Consider the following 23,384-nt stretch of genomic DNA (forward strand, 5'->3'; position numbering starts at 1 on the left):
GGCTTTCGAGCATGTGATTATACCGGCTTGACGCGTCCGCGCCATTTTTTTTATGGGCAAACCCTCCTCGATTTCTGCGCTGAATATTCGTGTATTAAGCGTGCGTCATACCCGACACACTTTCATCTGCACAGCCAGCACAAAGCCGAGAACTTAGTGTTCCGTACAAAGGGCGCCTTGAAGTTCTTAACTTTCGCTAGGAGTCCCTCCAATAGAAAGTGTGTCCTCTCCTACGGACATTTCTGCTTAAGGAAAAGATGTTGAATTCGCTTCTCCACTTTCAGACCATGGAGGGACCCCAAAGTCAAACCCAGCCAACTTGAAACTGATTGTGCCAGGCCCACTTCAGACAAGCTGGCATCGGGCTGGAGTCCCACTGAGTTCTGGAAGCAGGGAGTTTGCCTAGGTCTCTTTGTTAACCTCCTAACATCGCGCCCCCTCGTGGGAACTTTCTCTCACTCAGTTCAACTTGACTCAGTTACTAAAAAGTAACTGGGAAGTAGTTCCTACAGGGTCCTCTTCACCTCAGCTACAAGGTGGACTTCCAAAAGGAGGTAAAAGAAGTTTTAGCATGAACAATGTTCATATATCTAAAATGTCAATTTTTCAGTCTACCAGTTTCGTTACAAAAGAAACCAGAATGCTTAGAAATAGAATATTTTTAACCTAAACTTTGGGAAAAACCTTTCAGGAAATTTAAGTGTGCCTGAAGAAAGAGTTGTGAAGCAATTTCAGGAAGGAGGCTGTTTCTGCAAAGACTGATTAGCGCTGCAGTAATGTGGAGATTGGAATGTTACATACAGGTCCAGAGGCTGGCTAATTACCTGTTCTGGGCCTAGCCCAGTGAATAGCCCCTGCTTTCCAATGTTTTCGTTGGATCTAACATTCTGTGACTAATAGATAAAAATCTATTGGAACCTTTCAACTGAGCTGACTCCTAGTCAACTAACTCAAGAACCAAATCAAGAACCCAAATCTCTATTCCCTGGGTCATGGGCATTCAAATATGGCTCCACAATAAGCTCTTATTCCCTTTAAGGTAAGAGATGGGTTTTTTTTTTTTTTTTCATCCACAGAATACCCTAAAAATCTAAGTCTTTCAGTTGGAAATTTTGCACAAGAAACATGAAATTACTGTAGAAAGAAGTCTGTAGTTGCTTGGGTAAAGAAAATATAGGTAGATGTGAGAGTAGAGACGGCCTTTGCAAGAAATTCTGTCATTCTTAAGCATTTGAAACCCAAGAGTAGTCTGTATTATTAGAATAAAGTCCTCCTAGATAAACACTTTCTGGCCTCAAATTTAGTCTTCAATATATAATTGAAGTGAGGGAGTGCTATGAAGAAAACTACCAACCACCTGACAATATTATGATGGGAGTTCATGAGGTTAGTACTAGATTTAAAAGAAAAAAAAGCTATAGTTGACTCTTCGCTTCCACTTAGCATAACTAATATTCCTCAGCCGAGGTTGGCCTCGATCTCAGGGAACCAGCTGCTTCTGCCTCCCAAGTGTTGGAATTAAAAACATGCACCCTCATCACCTAGCTAATTCAATTTAATTTTTAAAAATTCACTTTATGGAACAAAAGTAAAGCATATATACAATATACCAGAAGTTACCTCTGTAATATTCTGTATTTTGCAAGTTTATTTACGAAGAAGCATTCTATTTATTTAAATTTTATTTAGCTTTATTTTATGTGCGTTGGAATGAAAGTGTCAGATGCTCTGGAACTGGACAGGTATGAGCTGCCATATGGGTGCTGGGAATTGAACCCAGGTCCTCTGGAAGAGCAGCCAGGTGCTCTTAACCACTGGGCCATCTCTCTAGCCCTTGTTTTTTGTTTTTTTTTTTTTTATTTATTTTGGTTTTTGGAAACAGGGTCTCTGTATGTGACCCTGGCTGTCCTGGAACTCATTATATATAGACCGGCCTCAAAAGTCACAGAGATCCACTTGCCCCTAACCCCATTTCTGGAATTAAAATCATATATCACCATGGTCCCTCTTACTGAGAAACATTCTAACCAGAGAAATAGATTCTCTCTGTGAAATCTGATTAGATTAGCAAGGCTATCATAAATTCCTGCTCCCTATAATCACATTGTAATCATTTGCTATTTCCCTAAAAAAATTGAAATCAATGTTTGGGTGATAACTTTTGCCTTTCAAGGGCCTACCTAGCATTTAACTTAACACACAGAAAAACTTACATTGTCAAGTGATAGGATATTTTGACTAGTGACACCAGTCTAGTATCAGCTAATCATTTTGGATATCCAAAGGGATTATTAAATGCCTCCTCATTTTGCTTCTTGGTGGCAGTCTAATACTCCGAGCCATCGCTATCTCAGAATAGAAAATGAGCTTCACAGTTCTATTTCCTCTTCCTAAATACTCTTGTCTAGGATTTCCACGTAATAATACAACCTGATGGAGAAAACAGACGCGTTACTGTGTGTGTGTTGATTTTGATTTGATTTAATTTGAATGCTTTTAAGATTGGGTCTCACTATATAGCCCCAGCTGCGCTGAAACTCATAATCCTCTCGTCTCGCCAAGAGTGCTGGATGACAGGCACACATTACTAGGCATTTCTCCCATGTGTGACTTCAAGCCCTGTTTTATTAGAATATGTGCTGTTGTGTTAAAGGTCTGCGCAGCTGTCACATACAAGATCTGGAATCTGGTGATTGCATACTGTATGTATCAAGTGCCAGCATCTTGTCAGTATTACCTGACAATCTCCTGTTAATGATTAACAGGGAACTGTAAGATTAAGTTGCTAATGGTTGGTGGTGGCGCATGCCTTTAATCCTAGCAGTCCAAAATGGCAATCCTACCTCCAGGAAACTCAGAATGAGACTGTGTGTGAGAGCTGTCTCCTCTCATTTTATATTTCTCTCTAGGGCTGGGATTAAAGGTGTACACCACTACTGCCCAGTTTCTATGGAAAACTAGTGTGGCTACTGGGATTAAAGGTGTGTCACCACTGCCTGGTTTATAGGGCTGATCAGTGTGGCTGTTTTACTCTGAACGTAAGGCAAGCTTTACTAAAATACAAATGAAATACCACAATTATTTGCAAACGTTTTGGGCATTTCTACTTGGGAGTAATCCTTGAAAAGTATGAAAATGCTTTCGGGAAACCCACAAACTTCTAAAACTACAAATATTTGGCAAATGTTTTTGGAGGACATACAAATATCAAGATTTCTTTTCTCACTTTCGGTTATAAGAGGGGGCCCTAAAATTAAGACTAACTCTTCTCTCTTTGACTTTCTCTTTGGTACAGTCAGAGCTGTTAGCACTGGGACAGCCTTCTTTGCTAGAGGTTATTCCCTACAGCTGGTAAGCAATATTGTTTGAGATTTTTCCCTTATGTGGGTGGCTGGTTTTATGTTAACTCAACGCATGCTAGAGTCAGAGGAGAGCAGTAAACCTCAAGTGAGAAAATGCCTCTCTAATATAGGACTGTAGGCAAGCCTATTGGGCATGTTCAAATTAGTGATTGATATGGGAGGGCCCAGCCCATTGTGAGTAGTGCCACCCCTGGGCTGGTCTTAGGTGCCTTAAGAAAGCCAACTTAGCAAGCCATGGAGAGCAAGCTAGTGAGCAGCACTCCTCCATGGTCTCTGCATCAGCTCCTGCTTCCAAGTTACCATCCTATTCCTCTGTGATATGGAAGTGCTAACTAAATAAACCCTTTCTTCCCCAAGTAGCTTTTGGTCGTGGTCTTTCTTCACAGCAATAGAAACTGTAACTAAGCCACTGCAATATTACATATTTTCTCATTATTCCTCACTTCTTGAGAGATTTCTTGCATTACTGCTATATCCCTAATGCCAAACAAAGATCAGGATTGTACACTTAGTAGTGTACAATCCTATCTAAATGATTCAAATCATCCTGAGAAATAGCTGACAGGTTGAACACTCACTATTGCAAATACTACAAATGGCCCATGTAAGATTTTTTTATTACTGGACTAAGGATGTAGTTCAGTGGAAGAACTACTGGATACAACCCCCAGCACCAGATTGGGAGCAGATTTTTTATTTTAAAATAGTGCATTCTCTTTTTTAAATTTATTATTATTGTTTCAAGACGGTTTCTCCATAGCTTTGGAGCCTGTCCTGGAATTAGCTCTTGTAGACCAGGTTGGCCTCAAACTCACAGAGATCTGAGTGCCTCTGCCTCCCGAGTGCTGTGATTCTTAAAGCATAAAGGTTGCTGTGAACTAAATGTTTATGTCCCATACACACACACACAGACACACAGACACACACACACACACACACACACACACACACACACGTGTGAGAGTACATGAACTGGAGCCTTTAGAAAATGATTAGGTGTTTTGGGTGTGAATCCCTCATAAATATGATGAGGCCCCACCAGGCGGTGGTGGCACACACCTTTAATCCCAGCACTTGGGAGGCAGTGACAGGCAGATCTCTGTGAGTTCGAGGCCAGCCTGGTCTACAGTGCGAATTCCAGGACAGGCTCCAAAGCTACAAAGAAACCCTGTCTCAACAAACAAAAATAAACAAACAAAAAATATGATGAGGACCTTCATAAGAGAGATGTCATAAAGCTCCTTTCTCCTTTTGACCAAGTAAACAAACACTGAGGTGGCATTATCAGAAAATTTGAAGTGGACATCATTTGGACAGTGACTCTGTGTCCTGATCTTGAGCTTCCTTACCTCTAAAAGTGGAGGAGATAAATTTTTGTTGTTCACAAATTCCTCAAATTATATTTTGTTATAGCAAGCCAAGGAGACTAAATTATAAACACAATGTTTATATAACACTCAATAACATATAATGTAAAAACTCTAAGACCAAATTATTAACATAAGAATTTAATATTTATTATGATATTTATACATACAGTAATGCCAAAATGATGCTCAATAAGTTACATAGATTTTTTTTGAATACTGTAAAAATACATGAGTAGGAATGATACCATGAGTTTATTATTGATACTTGAAAATAATCATGTATTTTTGAACACATTTGAATTGATGATTTCTACATGAACAAAAATGCTTTAATACAGAAACCACTTTTCCAATAATGCAATAAATGCTATCTAATAGCTCGATTTTATTGCACCTATTTGGTTTAGGTTCATTTGATCAGCTGTCATGCAGAAAAATAAGCTGAGTATAAACTTCATGAAAGTAGGCAGGATGTTATTTTGTGCTACAAAAATTCACTGTGTGGTGACATTTCACAGCTAAATCGTCAGGAAATTTTATTCAACTATTGCATAAAATCACTAATTAGTCACACATGCAAGCTAAATGTTTTTAAATACAGTAATTTAGCTGTTGATATATTACTCTGAGCTGATAATAACAATCACTTCCTTGACCACTTAAATAGGTGATCATCATATAATTTTTTGAAACATTAAACAACGTATCTTAAATATAGATGTACATTTATTTATGTTACATTCACATAATTGTCACATCATCAAAATTTTACCATTTTAAGTATGGAAAAACGAGGGGAGAATTGGGGCTAAGGTACCCTGTAAACCAGTTTCTAGATTAAAAACGTCTCTCCTTTATTTTTCAAATTCACTGTGCCAAAACATTAAGTAGCTGAGTTGACCTGTAAACATTCTTGTTTATTTGTACTGTTTCCTGAGGTAATCTGGAAACTGTTGTTATTACAGTAGCCTCACGATTTAAAATTCCTACAAATGTGCTATGGAAACATCAAAATAAAAACACAAATTCAAGTGACCTTGAGTAACCTTTCTCTATTAGAAAAGCTTGATAAGAAATTTTTAGGTATCAAAATCAAACCTCTCACTCTCATTTTTAGAGGGCAAGAAAAGCAATCTAACTTTAGATGGTAAAAAAATACGCTTCAGCATGTCCTCAGTTAGCGCTAGGTTAACAATAAAAGTATTTGGTTTGCCTGCCACTGCTAGAATAACGTATAAAATCATACAGATTTAGGTTCTCCCATTTTAAAGGGTGATAAGATACTGTTATATGCTAGGTATGAGTATTCGTCTGGATCTCCCTCCCTCCCTTCCTCCCTCCTTTCTTTCCTCCCTCCCTTCAAGACAGGGTTTGTATTGCCCTGAAACTCACTCTGTAGATCATGCTGACCTTGATCTCAGAGACTGACCTGTCTCTGCCTCCTGAGTGCCGAGTGCCAGAATTAAAGACCAGGATTAAAGGCGTGCATCACCACTGATATTTTTAAAAATTTTTCTCTCATCTATTTTATTGCCACCACAGTATATCTCTCCCCTCCCTGCAGTTTACTTCTTAACAGGATCTTTTCTAGGAGAAAAAAAAGTAATTATTTACATGGGATGGGGGACAACAATTGCTATGACCAAGATGTCAACTTGAACAAATAAATTATTTTTCTAACTCCTTGTTCTGGTGCCAGTCTACTCCATGTCAATGGATTTTTATGAAACAAAAAATATTGAAAAGCTCTCTTTAGAGGACACAACTGTGCTCTGCAGATAAAATATATTTGTCCATCTTTAATATGAAAAGTCAATAGAATTACCATTGGAATTTCCTCCACAACTTAAAAATAGAATTTATTTATACAATAGTATTTTTAAAATATATCAAGACTGGGGACTTTATAATGTTACATACGTCAGAAAGGCTCAATCTTGGTTAAAGGTCTCTCCTGACTGACACAGACGGTTAGGATATTGAACCATTCCCATACATTTTGGTTCAATACCATGTGTCAGTAAACCACCTCAGTGATTATTTAAATTTTGGGTAGTAATATTTCTCATGCTAAGTTTTCACAGTTTAATCATTTGAATTCTAGAAGGGGAAACTATCCTGTGTTATTCCTTAATCATTTAAAGGAAACAGAAGTGGCAACCCTGTACCCCATTAAAGTAAAAGCCAAGCCCACCCGAATTTTTGTGTTGCTGGGGATTGAAACAGTGCCTTGCGCAGGCTACGTGAGTGCTCAGTCACAGAACTACATCCCCAGCTATCCACATGCACTTTAAATGATGCTTATGAAGACAACACCCTGTTTAATATTTACTGAAGTATAGAAGTAGAAAATATATTATATTCCTTGTTAACGATAAGAATATGATTTTCTACCATTTACAAATATAGTTTGTTAATTTATAGTCCAAAGATATCCTTAAAGTATCCTACGTTCCTATATGGATTATCAACTTTTATTTACCAGTTCTATGTGCTAGAATTACTGATAATTTTATTTTGGGGAGCCAGTCACTTACAAATTATCTTTAACAGACTGCAAATGATTATGAAATGCTTTAATATTTTCAAATTTTCTAAGCAATAAGCTAATCAATACATTACTTGTAAACTCACACTACCAAAATTCCAGTGGCTCCTTTTTACATGAGCGAATTTGATGAACTATGAAAAAGTAAACACGCTGCATTAGGCACTAATTCCGACAGTTCTAGCAACATTCCCTGTACAGGAACACAGACACTGCTGCAAAGCCCTGAGATGATTTCAGTGGAGTGGGTACAAGGATGAACAGTTTTTCTGTCAGAGTTATAAACTGACTTCAGTATTTTACTAGAAAAACAAGCACATAAAAATGTGAAGTGTGATTCAAAACGGGCAAGATTTTAAAAGGCTAAAACAAAAAGTAAACTGTAACACCAGATGTATTCCATGCACGCAGGAAGGCTGTGTTATGCTTAGGAAACAGCATATTGAAGGATGATTCAGTTTACCATCATCTCTGAATGTTTAATGGTGAGTCACAGCATAAAAAGGACTTTTCTACACTATCAAAAAAATTTGTTTTTTGAGAAAGAGATCTCCAAGGACATGAAAATCAACGTGAAATACATTTTTACATTTAAGACTATAGATTTGAAAGCATTAACTGATTTGCTTTATCTAATTTTTTGAGACAGAGTTTCTCTGTGTAGTTCTGCCTATTCTGGAAATCACTCTGTAGTCCAGGCTGGCTCAAACTCGCGGAGATCAGCCTGCCTCTGCTGGGATCAGTGTGTGCCACCACTGCCTGGACATTAATTTGTTTTCAAAGGATTCATCACGTGATGGAAAGGTTAAATAACACCGGAAGGAAGCACTATCCTAAGACCACAAAGGCACATTACATATATGGTTACCACTGCAGCACTGAAATAAAAATGAGATAAATAACAGTTGACAGATAATTATAGTATTCTTTCATAAAAAAGAAGGTAAGCTTGTGCACTAAGTGCTCTTGACTCTGGAACCACCTGCACATAAGTGTCGCTGACATGGACCCAATGGCCTTCCAATTCACTATCAGGTTCTTTCAAACCTAGCAGAACAAAAAGAACAATTTTACAGTTAGTGTGTTTACATCCTCTAAATTGTAAGCAGCAACACATACATCATAAAATATATTTAATTCTAACATCTTGTTTTATGAGTTTTTTCTTAGATTAAGTATTACCCAAAATGAACTAATTGTTTTAAGGCACCAATGTGTCTAATAAATTATACTAATAATTACTTGCAGTTAACAAAATTTTAAATATTTAGTGAAATACTTCTAATACTTAATTTCTCAGAGAAAAGATTCACTTTCACCAACAAGGAGGAAGGAGGAGCTTGAGAGATGACACAGTAAGGAAAGGTGCTTGCTGTACCAACCTGGCCACCAGTTTGATCCCTGGAACCCACACAAAGGTGGAAAGAGAAAACCGAGTATACAAAACTATTCTCTGGCCTCCAACCATATGCATATGTGCATACAGTAAACACACAGACACATAAATAATAAAGACATTTAAAAAACTAATAAAGGAGCTGGGTGTGGTGCATGCCTTTAATCCCAGCATGAGAGAGACAGAAGGAGGTGGATCTCTGTGAGGTCAGCCTGACCTATTACAGTGAGTTCCAGGTCAGACTATGTAGTGAGACCCTATGTCAAAACAAAAACAACAACCAACCAACCAACCAACCAATCAACAACAAAAACTAATAATAGAGAGGTGTACTATATTATTATTATCGTGTACTGCTCTTGTAGACGATCAGAGTTTGGTTCTCAGCGCCTATGCTGGGCACATCACAACCACCTCCAGGACATGCCCCTTCTGAACTGCATAAGCAACTGCATTCACAACTGCACATGCACACACACACATGCATACTCACACACAAATACCCATAAAAATACACCTTAAAAATACAGGGAATGGGGAAGCAAATCTAATGGTCTTTGAGCATAGCTAGCAAATTTCCATGCCCCACTCTTTGGAGGACCTCGTACAGCTTCAGAAGACTGGGTAGTGCTGCTGATGGAGTGGCTCAGTGGTCAGGAGCACCATCCACACAAGCCTGCTGATCTGAATTTGATCCCAAAGCCAGAATAAAAAAAGACAGAGAACAGTGTTGCTTATCAGTCATCCCAACAGCCCTATGGGAGATGGGAGGCAGAAACGAGGGTCACCCAGAAGTCCCCAACAGCCCTATGGGAGATGGGAGGTGGAAACGGGGGTCACCCAGAAGTCCCCAGGCCTGGAACACATACTGTTAAAAATCAAACAATAAAACTACTACCTCTTCTAACTAACTTAAAAAAAAAATCACTTGTCAGTTCATACTACATAAAAGGATACTACTTTGTGATTATTAAGATTCTTAAAGATTATCTAAGCAGACTTAAGATTAATAAAATGAATCTATAACTCACTTCTTTAAAAAAAAAAAGATTCTTCCATCTCGAAGAGTAAAATATACTTATGTAACATGAGGGCCGGCTTGTTGGGGTTTCTGTCCCGCCCAGTACCCCAACAAGCCAGCAAGTCCCAAGGAAAATCACACACAGGACTCCATAAGGTTATAAACTGATTGGCCCATTTGGTCAGGCTACTTATTAGCTCTTATAACTTATGTTACCCCATTATCCTTATCTACGTTACCCACATGGGCTCAGTACCTTTCTCAGTGTGACAGCTTACATGTTGCCTCTTCGGTGGTCTGCGCAGGAGTGGCTGAGAGAGAGCTTCCTGTGTCCCAGAATACTCCCAGTCTCTTTGCTCCACCCCTACTTCCTGTCTGGCTTTCCCGCCTATACTGCCTGCCTGGCCAATCAGCGTTTTATTAAAATATGATTGACAGAATACAGATAATTCTCCCGCACCATTTCCCTCTTTTTTTTTTTTAAAAAACAAAGGAAAATACCCATAATCCATTTGTTGGGAATGTGGGCGTAGTATTTCAGGCTACTTCCTGCTGGTTGGGGGCGCTGATAGTCTTAAGGGGACCTAAAGAAAATTTAGAATTATCATCAAGTCCTGACTGGAGTATCCTGTGAGTCTTGATCATCTCAGGCAGCAGTCTTGAACCTGTTCTGGATGAAGAACTCAGACATCTGGGCCATCTGTTCCTGTCGGAGATTTCTCAGGTGGCCTTCCTTGATCATACTGGATTTTTCTTAACTCAGAATAAATCCAAAGCCTCTCGTTTTCTGTGGAAACAAAAGCAAAATCTCTTCTCCAAAGTAACATACCTTTTGACTTCAGTTTTGAAGCCAAGGTATTTTCAAAATTCCTATCTTGGGTTAGTTCAGCAGCATTTATAAACAAAAGTCTTTTAGCAGTTGTTGCTCCTTCCTCAGCAATCAAACAATTTAAAGAGAGCATAATAGCATACAGTATGAAGATTCTCTGTGCATTTTCCATCTTTATGTGGCTTTATTTTAACCTCTATTTCTTTTATTTTTACTTTTACTTTTTGACATAGGTTCTCTGTATATCTTTGTCCTGGAATAACTCTGTAGACCAGGCTGTCTTTGAACTCACAGAGATCCTCCTGTCTCTGCCTCCCCAGTGCTGGGATTAAAGGTGTATGCTACCACACCTTGAACTCACAGAGATCTGTCTCTGCCTCCCAGGCATTGGGATTAAAGGAGTGTACTACCACACCTTGAGGTCACAGGTCAATCTACCTCTACCCCTTGAAGTCACAGAGGTCAATATGCCTCTGCCTCCCAGGCATTGGGATTAAAGGTGTGTACCACCACACCCAACTACTCTCTTTCTTTCCTTTTAACTTTAAGAACTTTAACTTTTAGCCTGCATATACACACTGTAAACCATTTAGAGGTTTTCTTCCTCTTTGAATCTCTCTTTATTGTATATTTTTCTTTTTCTGGCTATATGAGTCTAAAACCGTGGCTTTGACGGCCAGACTCATGGTAGAGGTACCACTGGAGCCTTTTACTGCCACAACTCTATGGCGTTTCAAGGTCCTTGCCAGCAAGCTGCAGCATTCTGCTCACAGACCACACTCAGTCGGACTGCCTGCCTGAAAGAGTCAGAGTTTGCCCTGGCAGGACAGCCAGCATTTTAAAACAGCGCAGCTTTTTTCCTGCTATGGCTGAAAACCGAAAAGCATGCGTTCAGCTTTTCCTCAACACAGTTTAAGTGTTTTGTGGCAGGACCTCTTAAAAGAGCTGCAGGGTTTTGCAGCTAAAGCTGAGTCAGGAAGCCTCTCTTATATGAGAGCCTTGCTTGCCTCTAGCAAGCAAAGTAGACCCGAGAAATTGCTGCTATCAACAAAACATGCTTTACTCTATTCTTTCCCAAGCTTTCTCAGGCTTTCTGTGGATTCAGTTATCCACGTCGGGCGCCATCTGTAACATGAGGGCCGGCTTGTTGGGGTTTCTGTCCCGTCTGGTACCCTACAGCCGGCAAACCCCAAAGAAAATCACACATAGGACTCCATAAGGTTATAAACTGATTGGCCCATTTGGTCAGGCTACTTATTAGCTCTTATAACTTATGTTACCCCATTATCCTTATCTACGTTACCCACATGGGCTCAGTACCTTTCTCAGTGTGACAGCTTACATGTTGCCTCTTCGGTGGTCTGCGCAGGAGTGGCTGAGAGAGAGCTTCCTGTGTCCCAGAATACTCCCAGTCTCTTTGCTCCACCCCTACTTCCTGTCTGGCTTTCCCGCCTATACTGCCTGCCTGGCCAATCAGCGTTTTATTAAAATATGATTGACAGAATACAGATAATTCTCCCGCACCATACTTACACAAAGAAACTGTATCTTGAAAAACCAAAAGAAAAAGAAGAAACTACACTTAGGATGGCGTACCTGGCACAGCTTTCCTCCCAGTGATATGCTCAGATAATCTCCTGGAGGGCGCTCTCACTTTCACATAAGCGGTGTAATGGCCTCCCCGCATTGAGCCGCTGTGTTCCACTACACCGTAGAGACCGTAGAGAACTTTCTCTCCAACACTTATATTCTTTCAAAGAAAAAGATTTAGTAAAATTCAGTTAAACACTGCAAGGAAAAATAAATGCCTAAGAGAAACATTCTTAAAACCATACCAAGAAGCTGGGCAGTGGTGGCACATGCACTCAGGAGGCAGGGGCAGTTGGATCCCAGTGAGTTTGAGGCCAGCCTGGTCTACAGACTGAGTTCCAGGACAGCCAGAACTGTTACACAGAGAAACCCTGTCTTGAAGAAATAAACACAAACAACAAAACAAAAACAAAACAAAACATACTGAGATACTTATGTGTCTCAATGAACAGAAAGCCCACTATGGAACAGCATTAGAAAACAGAACAGAGGGGAGACTATCAACCCCAAATTTATCCAATCTATTTTAATTACAACTGTCTGTATGTAGAAAATAATAATGATAGAGAGATAATCATCGAAACCTAAATCATGGCAAAATACAAGAAAGATTCCAAAAGGAGAAAGAAGAAATTATGCATTAAAATAGTATTATAGGAATCTTTGATTTATTTGTAAACTAATTCATTTTAATTACTGTATTGATTTTTAAAGTGAGTTAGTATACAATTCATTTATGAGAAAAAAATCACATTTATGAGACAACAGGAAACATAAACACTAATATATGAAGGATATATTAAATGGCACTGTGGTTGTGTTAAAATGGGAGAGGGCTAGGAACATAAAGCCCAGTGCATGTGAGATGTCTTGAGTTCACTTGCCACCCCCACCCACAAAAAGAAAGCAATCTACATAAGAAAACATATGGTGGTTAGGGTGGTACAAGCCTGTAACCCCAGCAGCACTTGGAAGGCTGGGATGGGGGCTCATGAGTTGAGGACCAGTCTGGGCAACATCGTATCTCAAAAGATAAGCACAACAAAACAAAAACAGAAAAAGAACAGAGAGTAATCATTATATTTTAGACACGCACAATGAAGTGACAGCTGACATGTAAAAGAGCAACAGTACCAGAAGACAAGGGGAAAAGCGTATGGCTGAGGACTGCCCACAGCCTGAGCCTTCTAGGAATGGATGATGGAGGTTCACTGTACTGTTCTGTCTACCTTTAAATACGTCAGACATTCCTCAAAAGGGTAATTCAAAACACAATGTTCTCAAAAACTAAACACTGAGCTTAAAAAGTGTCAATTTTTTTTTTTTCCTGGTTTTTTGAGATAGGATTTCTTCGTAGCTTTTTGGAATCAGTCCTGGAATGCGCTCTGTAGACCAGGCTGGCCTTGAACACACAGAGAACTGTGTGTCTCTGCCTCACTCCTGCTGGAAGGCAGGAGCAAGGATAGGAGGGACTGGCAGGCAGAGAGTATAAATAGGAGGAGAAAATGAGGAAGAGGAGGAACAAGAGAGAACAAGGGGAGGAGGATGTCAAGGGCCAGCTACCCAGCGAGCCAGGGATTGGGAGTGAAAGTAAGATATACAGAAGCAAGAAAAGGAAAAAGGGGGGCTGGAGAGATGGCTCAGAGGTTAAGAGCATTGCCTGCTCTTCCAAAGGTCCTGAGTTCAATTCCCAGCAACCACATGGTGGCTCACAACCATCTCTAATGAGGTCTGGTGCCCTCTTCTGGGCTTCAGGCATACATGCAGACTGAATATTGTATACATAATAAATAAATATAAAAAAAAGAAAAGAAAAGGAAAAAGTCCAGAGGCAAAAGGGATAATATGAGTTAAGAAAAGCTGGCAAGAGAGCTGGAGAGATGGCTCAGAGATTAAGCGCACTGGCTGCTCTTCCAGAGGCCCTGAGTTCAATTCCCAGCAACCACATGATAGCTCACAACCATTTACAATGAGATGTTGTGCCCACTTGTGGCCTACAGGCATACATGAGGACAGAACACTGTATACATAATAAATAAGCAAACAGACAAATAAATAAATACGTCTTTAAAAGAGTTTGTTAAAAAAAAAAAAAGGCTGGCAAGAAACAAGCCAAGCAAAAGCCAGACATTCATAACTAAGAATAAGCATCCATGTACGATTTATTTGAGAGCTGGGTGGTGGGTAAAGGTAAAAAGCCAAAAGAGCAAAACCTCAACATGTCTTAATATGTCATACCTTACAGGCTGCAGCACAGAATGGTGCTAAGTCAAGGGTGAGTGGAAAATCTACGTGTCTGTTCACTTTACGAAGACTCAAGCCAGCCTTAAAAAGACAAAATAATTTTTTTAGTAAAACAATCTTAACTTTAAAGTACTATGTAAGTTAAAATCAAAAGTAGAATTCTAGAAGTTATTGTTCTCATAGATATAAATAAAATATGATTAATAATAGTCATCAAGTTTCACATATTAAAAATTAAATTTCATATATTGTTATTAGAAAGGTTATTTGTTCACAGAGAATTTTTTTGCCATGAATAAGGTAAATAATTACTTTGTAGTTTTTACAACAATTAATGGAAAAATAAGTTTAATATGCTAAAAGCTAATCCTGACACATACTGTCATGGAAATGTGGTCAGCAAGAGTCAAGGATACCTAGCTCAGTGACTAATTAAAAATGAACTTGACTGTAGGCAATCTCATCTAGGTCAAGTCAGAAAATGGGGTACAAATGGATCTTATTAGGTTCTTTTCATTTCTAAAATTCAATGAAATTCACTCGCCATGAAAGAACTCAAACGCTGCAGTGATATTTTATTTGTATTTTAATAAATAAAGCTTGCCTGAAGATGAGAGTGCAAAGGTAAGCCACTAGAGGCCAGGGAGTGGTGGCATACACCTTTAATCCCAGGACTCCAGAGACAGAGGCAGAGGGATCTCTGTGAGTTCAAGGCTACCCTCTGCACCACACAAGAGACAGATCCAGATAGCAGTGGCTCACAAATTTAATCCCAGCACTAGGGAGGTGGAGACAGGAGTGAGATGGCTGGATGGAGAGAGGAGTATAAAGAGGAAGAGACACTGGCTGGAGTGTGGAGACACAGTGCAGTCCAGGCAGCCTGGGCACTGGTAGAGGTAAAGGTCTCTGCAGTGGCTGACTGCTCTGCTTCTCTCCCCTATATCTGTCTCCAGGTTTTATTATTCGTGCTACAGAACACTTGCACTTTTTCAATAAAAGTAAACGTTACAATGAACTTTCATGTTCATCAGTTCTACCTCTTTTTCTATTCTTACTTTCCAAAGCTAACCTTGAAAAATGTATGTTCTCTATTATATGGTAATAGAAACTCGTGGAGGGCTGGTGAGATGGTTGAGTAGGAGAAGGCAATTACTGTGTGATGACCTTAGTGTAATCCCTGGAACCCACAGAGAACCAACTCTAAAGCGGTTCTTTCACCTCCACAGGGGCATGTACACCCACACACAAATAACACACGTAAAACTTCTAAAATTTACAAAAAGAAAATACTAAGTCTGCAGTGTGCACAGACAAGCGTTAGCAGATGCCACCTTTTGTGCAGGGTCCCCGACATCACCGGTCCCCTCACTGCATACCAAGCAAACAACGCACTGTATCTGTCACACTGTATTCTGAGTTTTCTTGAAAGAAAAAAAAATTAGTTAAAAATATACCAACTAATGTTGCCCAGGTGATCTGTAGGTGTGTGTGTAAATGTGTGTGCTCTTTCATGTAGGTGTGCTCCTTCATGTACATGTGAACAGGCATGTGTACATGTACTGGGGATACACAGGAGATAGGAGGACAACTTCTGTGTCATTTCCTCAACTGTCACCACTTCGCTTTTCTGTTTGTTTGTGTTTTTGAGACAGGGTTTCTCTGTTTAACCCTAAGTGTCCTGGAACTCACTCTGTAGAGGCTGGCCTTGAACTCAAAGATCTCGGCAGATCTCCTTTATCTCCTGAGTGCTTAGGACTGAAGGTCCGCACTACCACCACCTGGCCATCACTTTGCTTTTTGAGATAGTCTCTTACTGGCCTAGAACTCACCAATTAGACTCCCTGGATGATCAACTTGTCTCTGCCTCCCCTCAGATGACATTTCAAACATATACCATCATGTCGAGTTCTTTTTTAAACGTGGATTCTAAGGATCAAACTCAGGTACTTCCTTTTACATGGCAGGCCTTTATGGACTAAGCCATTTCCACAGTCCGCAGATGATCATGATAAAAGGGTTCACATGATAGCCAATATGAAGTTATGAAATCATATCCAGGAATTCAACTTATATTCAATTTCTTTGCCTCTTTTTTCATCAAGTGACCTATATAAGCAACCAATACCAGCATTGAGATTATTCACACTAGTGAATATGTGTTTTTCCTCGTCCGTCTGAGGCTGCTGAGAAGCTATTTCGTCCTCTACAGAAGTTTGTATTCTCTCTTCTAGAGCTCAATATTTATCTATCGGGGTCAACGTCTTTCTTTAAAAGCTGTCTGCATAGTTATATAATCTATTTGGTATGTCTATGACAAAGATCTTGAATAGAGGTTTGCTTTTAAGTGCTGTGACTGGTTCTGAAATATAGCTCTAATTTAATACAGAGAAACAAGATTTTAGGGATATTATGAAACAAAATGTTAGATATTATTAGGAACTCGTCCCCACCATTCCCAACCCTTGGGAACAAGGCTGTGGCTTTGTTGAGGTTACATTCAGCTTCAGAACAAAAAAGGATTGAAGTCCTTTTTAAATAGTCCCCCTGAAGCACACAAGATTTTTAAGTTGTTCCTAAAGAGGATAGACGTACCAAACACAAAAGAAGTTAGTCTCTGCGTCCGGCACGCCCTTCTTTGGTCACAGTCTGTGGAGGAGAACTACACCAAGCACTGGAATGAAATGCCTATTCCTGTAACTCTGGCTCTGGAGAATCAGGAGCTTTTTTTGTTGTGTTTTGGTTTTTTTGTTTTTGTTTTTGTTTGAGATAAGGTCTTTCTCCACAGCTCTGGCTGTCCTTGAATTGAGGAAGATTCCCCCTGCTTCCCCCACCCCAGTGAAGAGATTCAAAGTGTGAGCTTTAATCACTAACAAATATCTAACTCTTTCCTTTTCCCTCCCTCCCCTTCTCCTTCCCCCTCCTTCCTTTACTAACCATGTTACCAACTGAATGATTTTCTTAGTCCTCGATTACTAACTTTTATTATTTTAATTAATTAATTTATTGATTGATTGGTTTTACGAGACACGGTTTCACTGTACCTTTGGAGCCTGTCCTGGAACTAGCTCTTGTAGACCAGGCTGGCCTCAAACTCACAAAGCTCCTCCTGCCTCCCAAATGCTGGGATTAAAGGCATGCACCACTACTGCCGGCAACATTAACTTTATTTTAAAATACAAAACAAACAAACAAACAAACAAAAAACCCTCTAACTTAAAAAAAGAAGTTAGTGCTGGTAGTGGTGGATCATGCCTTCAATCCCAGTACTTGTGGGGCAGAGTCAGGCAGATTTCTGAGTTTGAGGCCAGGGTGGTCTACAAAGCGAGTTTCAGGACAGCCTGGGCTACTCAGAGAAACCCTGTCTCAAAACAACAAAAACAAAAGAAGATACTTAGTAGTCTATATTTATTTCAACTTCCCAAGACTATGCTTTTAATCTAAAAAAGAAAAGAAAAGGAAAACATAGCAAGCTATGTAGATCAGTGGCAGAGCATATCAGCCTTGTAAACAGAATGCCCTATGTTCAAACCAAACACCAGAAAGATAAACAAAACCCCACTGAACAAGATAAAAGTTAAAATGATAAACAGTGAGAGGAAGCCATCTTTTCTTTGACACTAAAAACATCTAGGTGTCCTGTCCTGTGTCTGTCCCCCCACCCCCACCCCACCCCCCATCCTGCAGTCTTGTAGAGCCTCCCTTGAAGCCTTCCTGTGCTGGGTCCCTAGTCAACACTGCCCAGCCCAAACACAATCTCAGCCTGGTCATGAGGGCTCAGAAAGCGGTGTGGGCTTTGCCTTTTTGCTCCTTTAATTCTTTTTGATAACATTTAGTCTCCATTCAAACACACCTGTGACCACATGCCACTTAGAGACGTCACTGAAGTTCCTAGCACTTAAATCTTGCAATACTTTTCAAAACTGTTAATCAAGCCCTCCTTGCCCCCACCACCAATGCAGGACATCTCACATGACAATTTTTTTAATTCAAGGAAATGCTTAACCATTTCCCATAGGACTCAGGGCTCTGCAAACATATGCCGAAACTGACTACAGTGTTAGTAAATGGACTATTATTACCTGGTGGAATCTTTTAAGATGAAGAATCAGGACAGCTGGAACAGCAGATATAAGCAGTTGCTTCCTGGCATTCGTATAAACTCCTCCTGCTTTCTTTTCTGCATAAAATACAACCAAGTTACTTATAAAATTCCATTGAACATATTACTTAGAATGTGATAGAATGTGCTGGCATGCATCCTTTTTTTTTTTTTTTTTTTGGTTTTGTAAGATAGGGTTTCTTTGTAGCTTTGGGGCCTGTTCTGGAACTAGCTCTTGTAGACCAGGCTGGCCTTGAACACACAGAGATCTATCTGCCTGCCTCTGCCTCTCAAGTGCTGGGATTATGGGTGTGCGCCACCACCGCCACCATTGTTTTCATTTTTTAAAGACAGGGAGGGTCTCTGTATGTAGCCCTGGCTGTACTGGAGGTCTCTATGTAACCAGAGATCTGCCTGTCTCTGCCTCCCATATGCTTGGGCTTCAGGATGTGTCCCTTGGCTATCACACAGGGTCTGGGACCAGTTGTTGGGTCTACATGTTTGTTTCAGGAAACACTTTACCTACTAAGCCCTCTCCCATCCTGTGCAATAGGGCAGCTGTCAATGAGAGTAGTTTTTCCAGTCATTAAAGCTAGTCATGTAGGGAAAATTCATCAGATGAGAATGCCCTCTTTAACCAAGCAAACACTAGATTCATGGCATAAACATGTTTCTAGGCGATTGAGGGCCTTTGGGAAGGCTAGTAATCTCAAATCACACTAGTGATTCAATTGTAAATTTTAGGGATATTTTGGTAAGGTTTCAAATCCCTTAGATGAGAATACATCGATTTGTATTTTCAAGACACAGATACATATATATACTTCTTGTTCTTTAGTGACTGCCACGTCTACTGGGAATCTACTTTGCCTGGCCAGTGTCCTGAGTGCAGAGACACCGGTCAGTGGGACAAGGCCTGCGACAGTGGCTCAATGCACACAGGTTCTTGGAGTGGCCCCGTTAGGGAACTATGGACCACCTGCCGCCTACCCTCCATCAGGAAGCAGGAACAAAGCAAGGAGATGCTCACCTGCAGAGCTGGCTTCCTTCTGGCACTGCTGTCTCTTCTCGGTGCAGTCCTCACAGAGCAGCTTATTGTTGCCCATTAGCAGCTCCATGGACGTGAACTGGTAGAGACAGGACTGCACAGAGCACTCTTTAGAAGTCGTTACATAGCTCTGAGAAAGAGTCTGAAAAGCATTTTGGGCGCTATGAAACCTCATATGTTTTCCCTCTGAAAAACACAAATTATTGGGGACATTTAGTGAATGTTTTTCCCTGTCAAAATCTCTATTTCCAATTACAGGGCTGCCCAAATGAAGTTCAGCAATCGCTTCAGTCATTTCCTCGTCAACACTGTGAGTCTCCGTGGTGTGTGGCAATTCACTTGCCAATGAGACGTGCGGGTGCCGATCTGTGTGCCCGCAGGAATCGCCACTGGGTCGGAACAGCACAGTTTGCTGGGATGTGCTCTCGGATTCAGAGGCTTCGCTGTCGGCGTCGGCACTGCTTTCAGAAAGGCCGGCTTCCTTCTCACTGCCGTCGGTGGGGCTCTCGTTCAGTGACGACTCGGTACTCATGATGCTGGCAAACCGGCTCCCTTCAAAGTTTTCATCCTTCTGATGCAAAACAACAGTTCTCTCTTCTCCAGATGGCAATTCTCTTAAAGGTTTTCTGTCATGACTCAGTGAATTCTGTAGATTGACAATATTTTTCAGAGAAAAGAATCTTGAGATCTTATGGGAAACAAATGCCACTAAGTCCTACTTAATTGCCCATGATTCTCTGAAATCCATTTCAAAATCTACCTTAATGAGAATCAACAGATGATAGACTAACTTGCTCTAATTTAAAGCTAAACTGTTACCCAGGAGACTAACAACAGTGGCTGCTGTGTGTGGAGAAGGAAATAGCACTTCTGTAGAAGGGCTATAAGAGAGACTTAAACCTTTCATGTAGACATAAGACATCTATTTCCACCATTATGTATTTGGTCTAGTAAAGAGCCCATAGTAAAAGATGAATAATAGCCAGGCAGTGGTGGTGCATATCTTTAATCTCAGGATTAAATTAAATTAAATCAAATTAAAAAAAATCTCAGGATTAAATTAAATCTCAGGAAGGCAAAGAGAAAGGAGGCCAGCCTGTGAGTTAGAGGCCAGCCTGCTCCAGGACAGCCAGGACTATATAGGGAGTCCTTGTCTCAAGACAAACTGATAAACAAACAAAACCAAAAAAAAGCACCACAAGCTAAAAGTCATTACACACTCATATTCTACTAGCCAGCGCTTTAGAAAAGCACATCAGAACCTGAAGTGCCTTCATCGCTTCCAACCCACAAGGTTCCAGTCAAAGCACTTCTGTTCTCCATTGTCAGAAAAAGGCATGTGTTCAAGTATATTAGCCACGCTAAGAATCTTATGAGGTAGAAACGAGACAGGCTTTACTTAAAGATTATACCTGTAATCCCAGAACGTGGAATGTTGAAGCAAATTTCAGGCCAACCTGAGTTAAATAGTAAATTTCAGGCTAGCCAGAATTATAATACAAGACTCTGTCTCAGAAGAAAAAGAAAAAAGAAAATCCAGACAGACAAACAGATGGACAGATAACAAGTAAGATAAAAATAACAAGAGAAAACCACACATTCTGTCTTTTATAGTTTTGTCACTGATAAGACTTCTAAAAGTTTGCCAAGTCAGTACAAATTATTTCATATAAAAAGCAGTCTCCTTAAATACAAATTCAGAGTGATTTCTATTTTAATAGAATAGTTAACAAACAGACATGTCTCTAGAAAATTAAGGTATTGGCAAGATGCTTGAAGAGCTAGCAATATGGAAAGAGACACCAAAAACTATATATCCCTACTTGGTGGGAATATAGACAACCATGTAAAAATCAGCATCTCTCCTCCCTCTGCCCAGATCCATTTCCCCCATTTTGTTTTGTTTACAGTTTCAGAGACAAATCTTGCTACTGTAGTTCAGCCCAGGCCGAAATCACTATGAAGCTTATCTTGAATTCCTCCTGCTTCAGTCTCTTGAGTGCTAGAAATATAAGCATGTACAACCATACCTGGATGGAAGATGTCATGCTGAAAGTTAAATAAACTAAAATTTGACCTCTAAATCTAATTGCAGTAGAGAAAAAGTAACAGAGAGAGAGCCTGCCAGAGTCATCGAAACTCAGTAGCAAAATGAATTGCTGTTGAACGTGGGAAACTATTAACAAAGGGATTGCACTGCTTCAGTGGATAGATTCAAAGAATGAATCTGTAGATTATAAAGAGATTAAAAGTGTGCTAATCAACTGTAATCTGTTGACCCTTCTTTTAGATCATAAATCCAAACTTTAAAGCATATTTGATATTACTAATGAGTTAACTGATGATTTTGAAATATATGCTGGTACTTTGGTAATGTTTATAGATAGCATCTTCATTTTGTGCTTTGTTGTTGAACATTTGAGCACGCGCAGGACTCCATCCTGGGCTCCTAAAAAGTAACTTTTAGTGGTGTACTTTGAAGTACGTAATATTTTTGGGATTTCCTTCAGAATAACCTGGGCTGGGGAACGAGGAAGTGATGGATGTACATGGTAAAAACACGATCAGCCATGAACTGGTTGTTGTAAAGCTGAGAAAAAGGAGGGGGAGTGTCTTTTAGATACTGCTGTTTCTATCTGTTAACATGCTGGAGGCTTTTCAAAATAAAAGTACTAAAAACATACCCCCCATAGTCTCACTTGCCTTCTCTTTAGGTGAGGAATGCTTCTTGGCAGCTCTGAGGTGATGGGTATTTTCTACAGTAACGGTGCCGTTGTTATGATCTCGGTCTGTCTCCTGTAAACTTCTGCATTTATTCATTTTTCCCAAAAGTACAGGTTTTGAAACCTATGTAACATAAAACATTTTAAGTAAATAAATTCTTTTCAAAATTCCTAACTTACTAGAAATGCCAAAGGGTAATTTTCTTTTTTTGAAATAATTGTTAAATTACTTTATTAGAATGAGTGTTCTTGTCATGTATGTCTGTGGACCCACTTGCATGCATTACCCATAGAGGCCTGAAGAGGGGGATGGATGTCCAGGACCTGGAACTGGGATTGGAGAATGTGGTAGTTTGAATGGCCCCCATAATCTCATAAGGAGTGGCATTATTAGGAAGTGTGGCTTTGTTGGAGTAGGTATGGTCTTGCTGGAGGAAGTGTGTCTCTGTGGGGGCAGGCCTTGAGGTTTTCCTTTTTTTTTCTTTCTTTTTTTTTTTAAAGATTTATTTATTATGTATACAACATTCCTTCCATGTATGCTTGCATGCCAGAAGAGGGCACCAGATCTCATTATAGATGGCTGTGAGCCACCATGTGGTTGCTAGGAATTGAACTCAGGACCTCTGGAAGAGCAGTCAGTGCTCTTAACCTCTGAGCCATTTCTCCAGCCCCGCCTTGAGGTTTTCTATGCTCAGGTTCTCAGTCAACTTCCTATTGCCTGCAAGATGTAGGACTCTCAGATATTCCTCCGGTACCATGTGTGCCTGCATGCCGCCATGTTCTCTGCCATCATGATAATGAACTGAAACTTTGAAACTGTAAGTGAGTCACTCCAATTAAATGTTTTCTTTATAAGAGTTGTCATGGTCATGGTGTTTCTTCATAGCAATAAAAACCCTAACTAAGACAAGACAACTGTAAGCTCACAAGTCATATGGGTACTCAGAATTGAACCCAGGTCCTCTGGAAACACAACCAGTAATTTAACTGCTGAGCCTTCTCTCCAACCCACTTTAAAAAGGCAATTTTCTTAACAATTTCAAAATACAAATGTTGGAATAATCTTTTTGCATACTGTGTAAAGATGTGTCTCTGTTTTACTTCACCTGTCTAAGGCATCCTGACTGGTTTTGTAAGGAGATGAATGGCTAATA

General features: G+C 39.9%; 1 protein-coding gene and 1 long non-coding RNA gene across 7 annotated transcripts in view; one reads left to right on the forward strand and one right to left on the reverse strand.

Moving 5' to 3' along the window:
* The first annotated feature begins 71 nt into the window (after positions 1–71).
* LOC125390746 (uncharacterized) lies at positions 72–23,089 on the forward strand. The gene is made up of 2 exons (XR_014997363.2): positions 72–1,039; positions 19,766–23,089. It is a non-coding gene; the product is annotated as an uncharacterized LOC125390746 (long non-coding RNA).
* Usp45 (ubiquitin specific peptidase 45) overlaps positions 4,855–23,384 on the reverse strand; it is a 70,991-nt gene continuing 52,461 nt past the window's right edge. For 5 of the 6 annotated variants that reach the window (XM_048419820.3, XM_048419818.3, XM_048419819.3 and 2 more), the window contains 6 exons: positions 22,211–22,354; positions 19,490–20,153; positions 18,440–18,537; positions 14,355–14,441; positions 12,123–12,276; positions 4,855–8,327 (listed from right to left, as the gene is read on the reverse strand). In XM_048419820.3, the coding sequence (XP_048275777.3) occupies positions 8,197–8,327; positions 12,123–12,276; positions 14,355–14,441; positions 18,440–18,537; positions 19,490–20,153; positions 22,211–22,354 (1,278 nt within the window). In that variant the 3' untranslated portion in view covers positions 4,855–8,196. Of the gene's footprint in view, positions 8,328–12,122; positions 12,277–14,348; positions 14,442–18,439; positions 18,538–19,489; positions 20,154–22,210; positions 22,355–23,384 lie in introns of those variants that run through there. The other variant, XM_085677291.2, reaches the window with a different exon arrangement.

This window comes from Myodes glareolus, chromosome 16 (genome assembly GCF_982192425.1).
Source record: "Myodes glareolus chromosome 16, mMyoGla1.1, whole genome shotgun sequence".
NCBI classification, from domain to species: Eukaryota; Metazoa; Chordata; class Mammalia; order Rodentia; family Cricetidae; genus Myodes; species Myodes glareolus.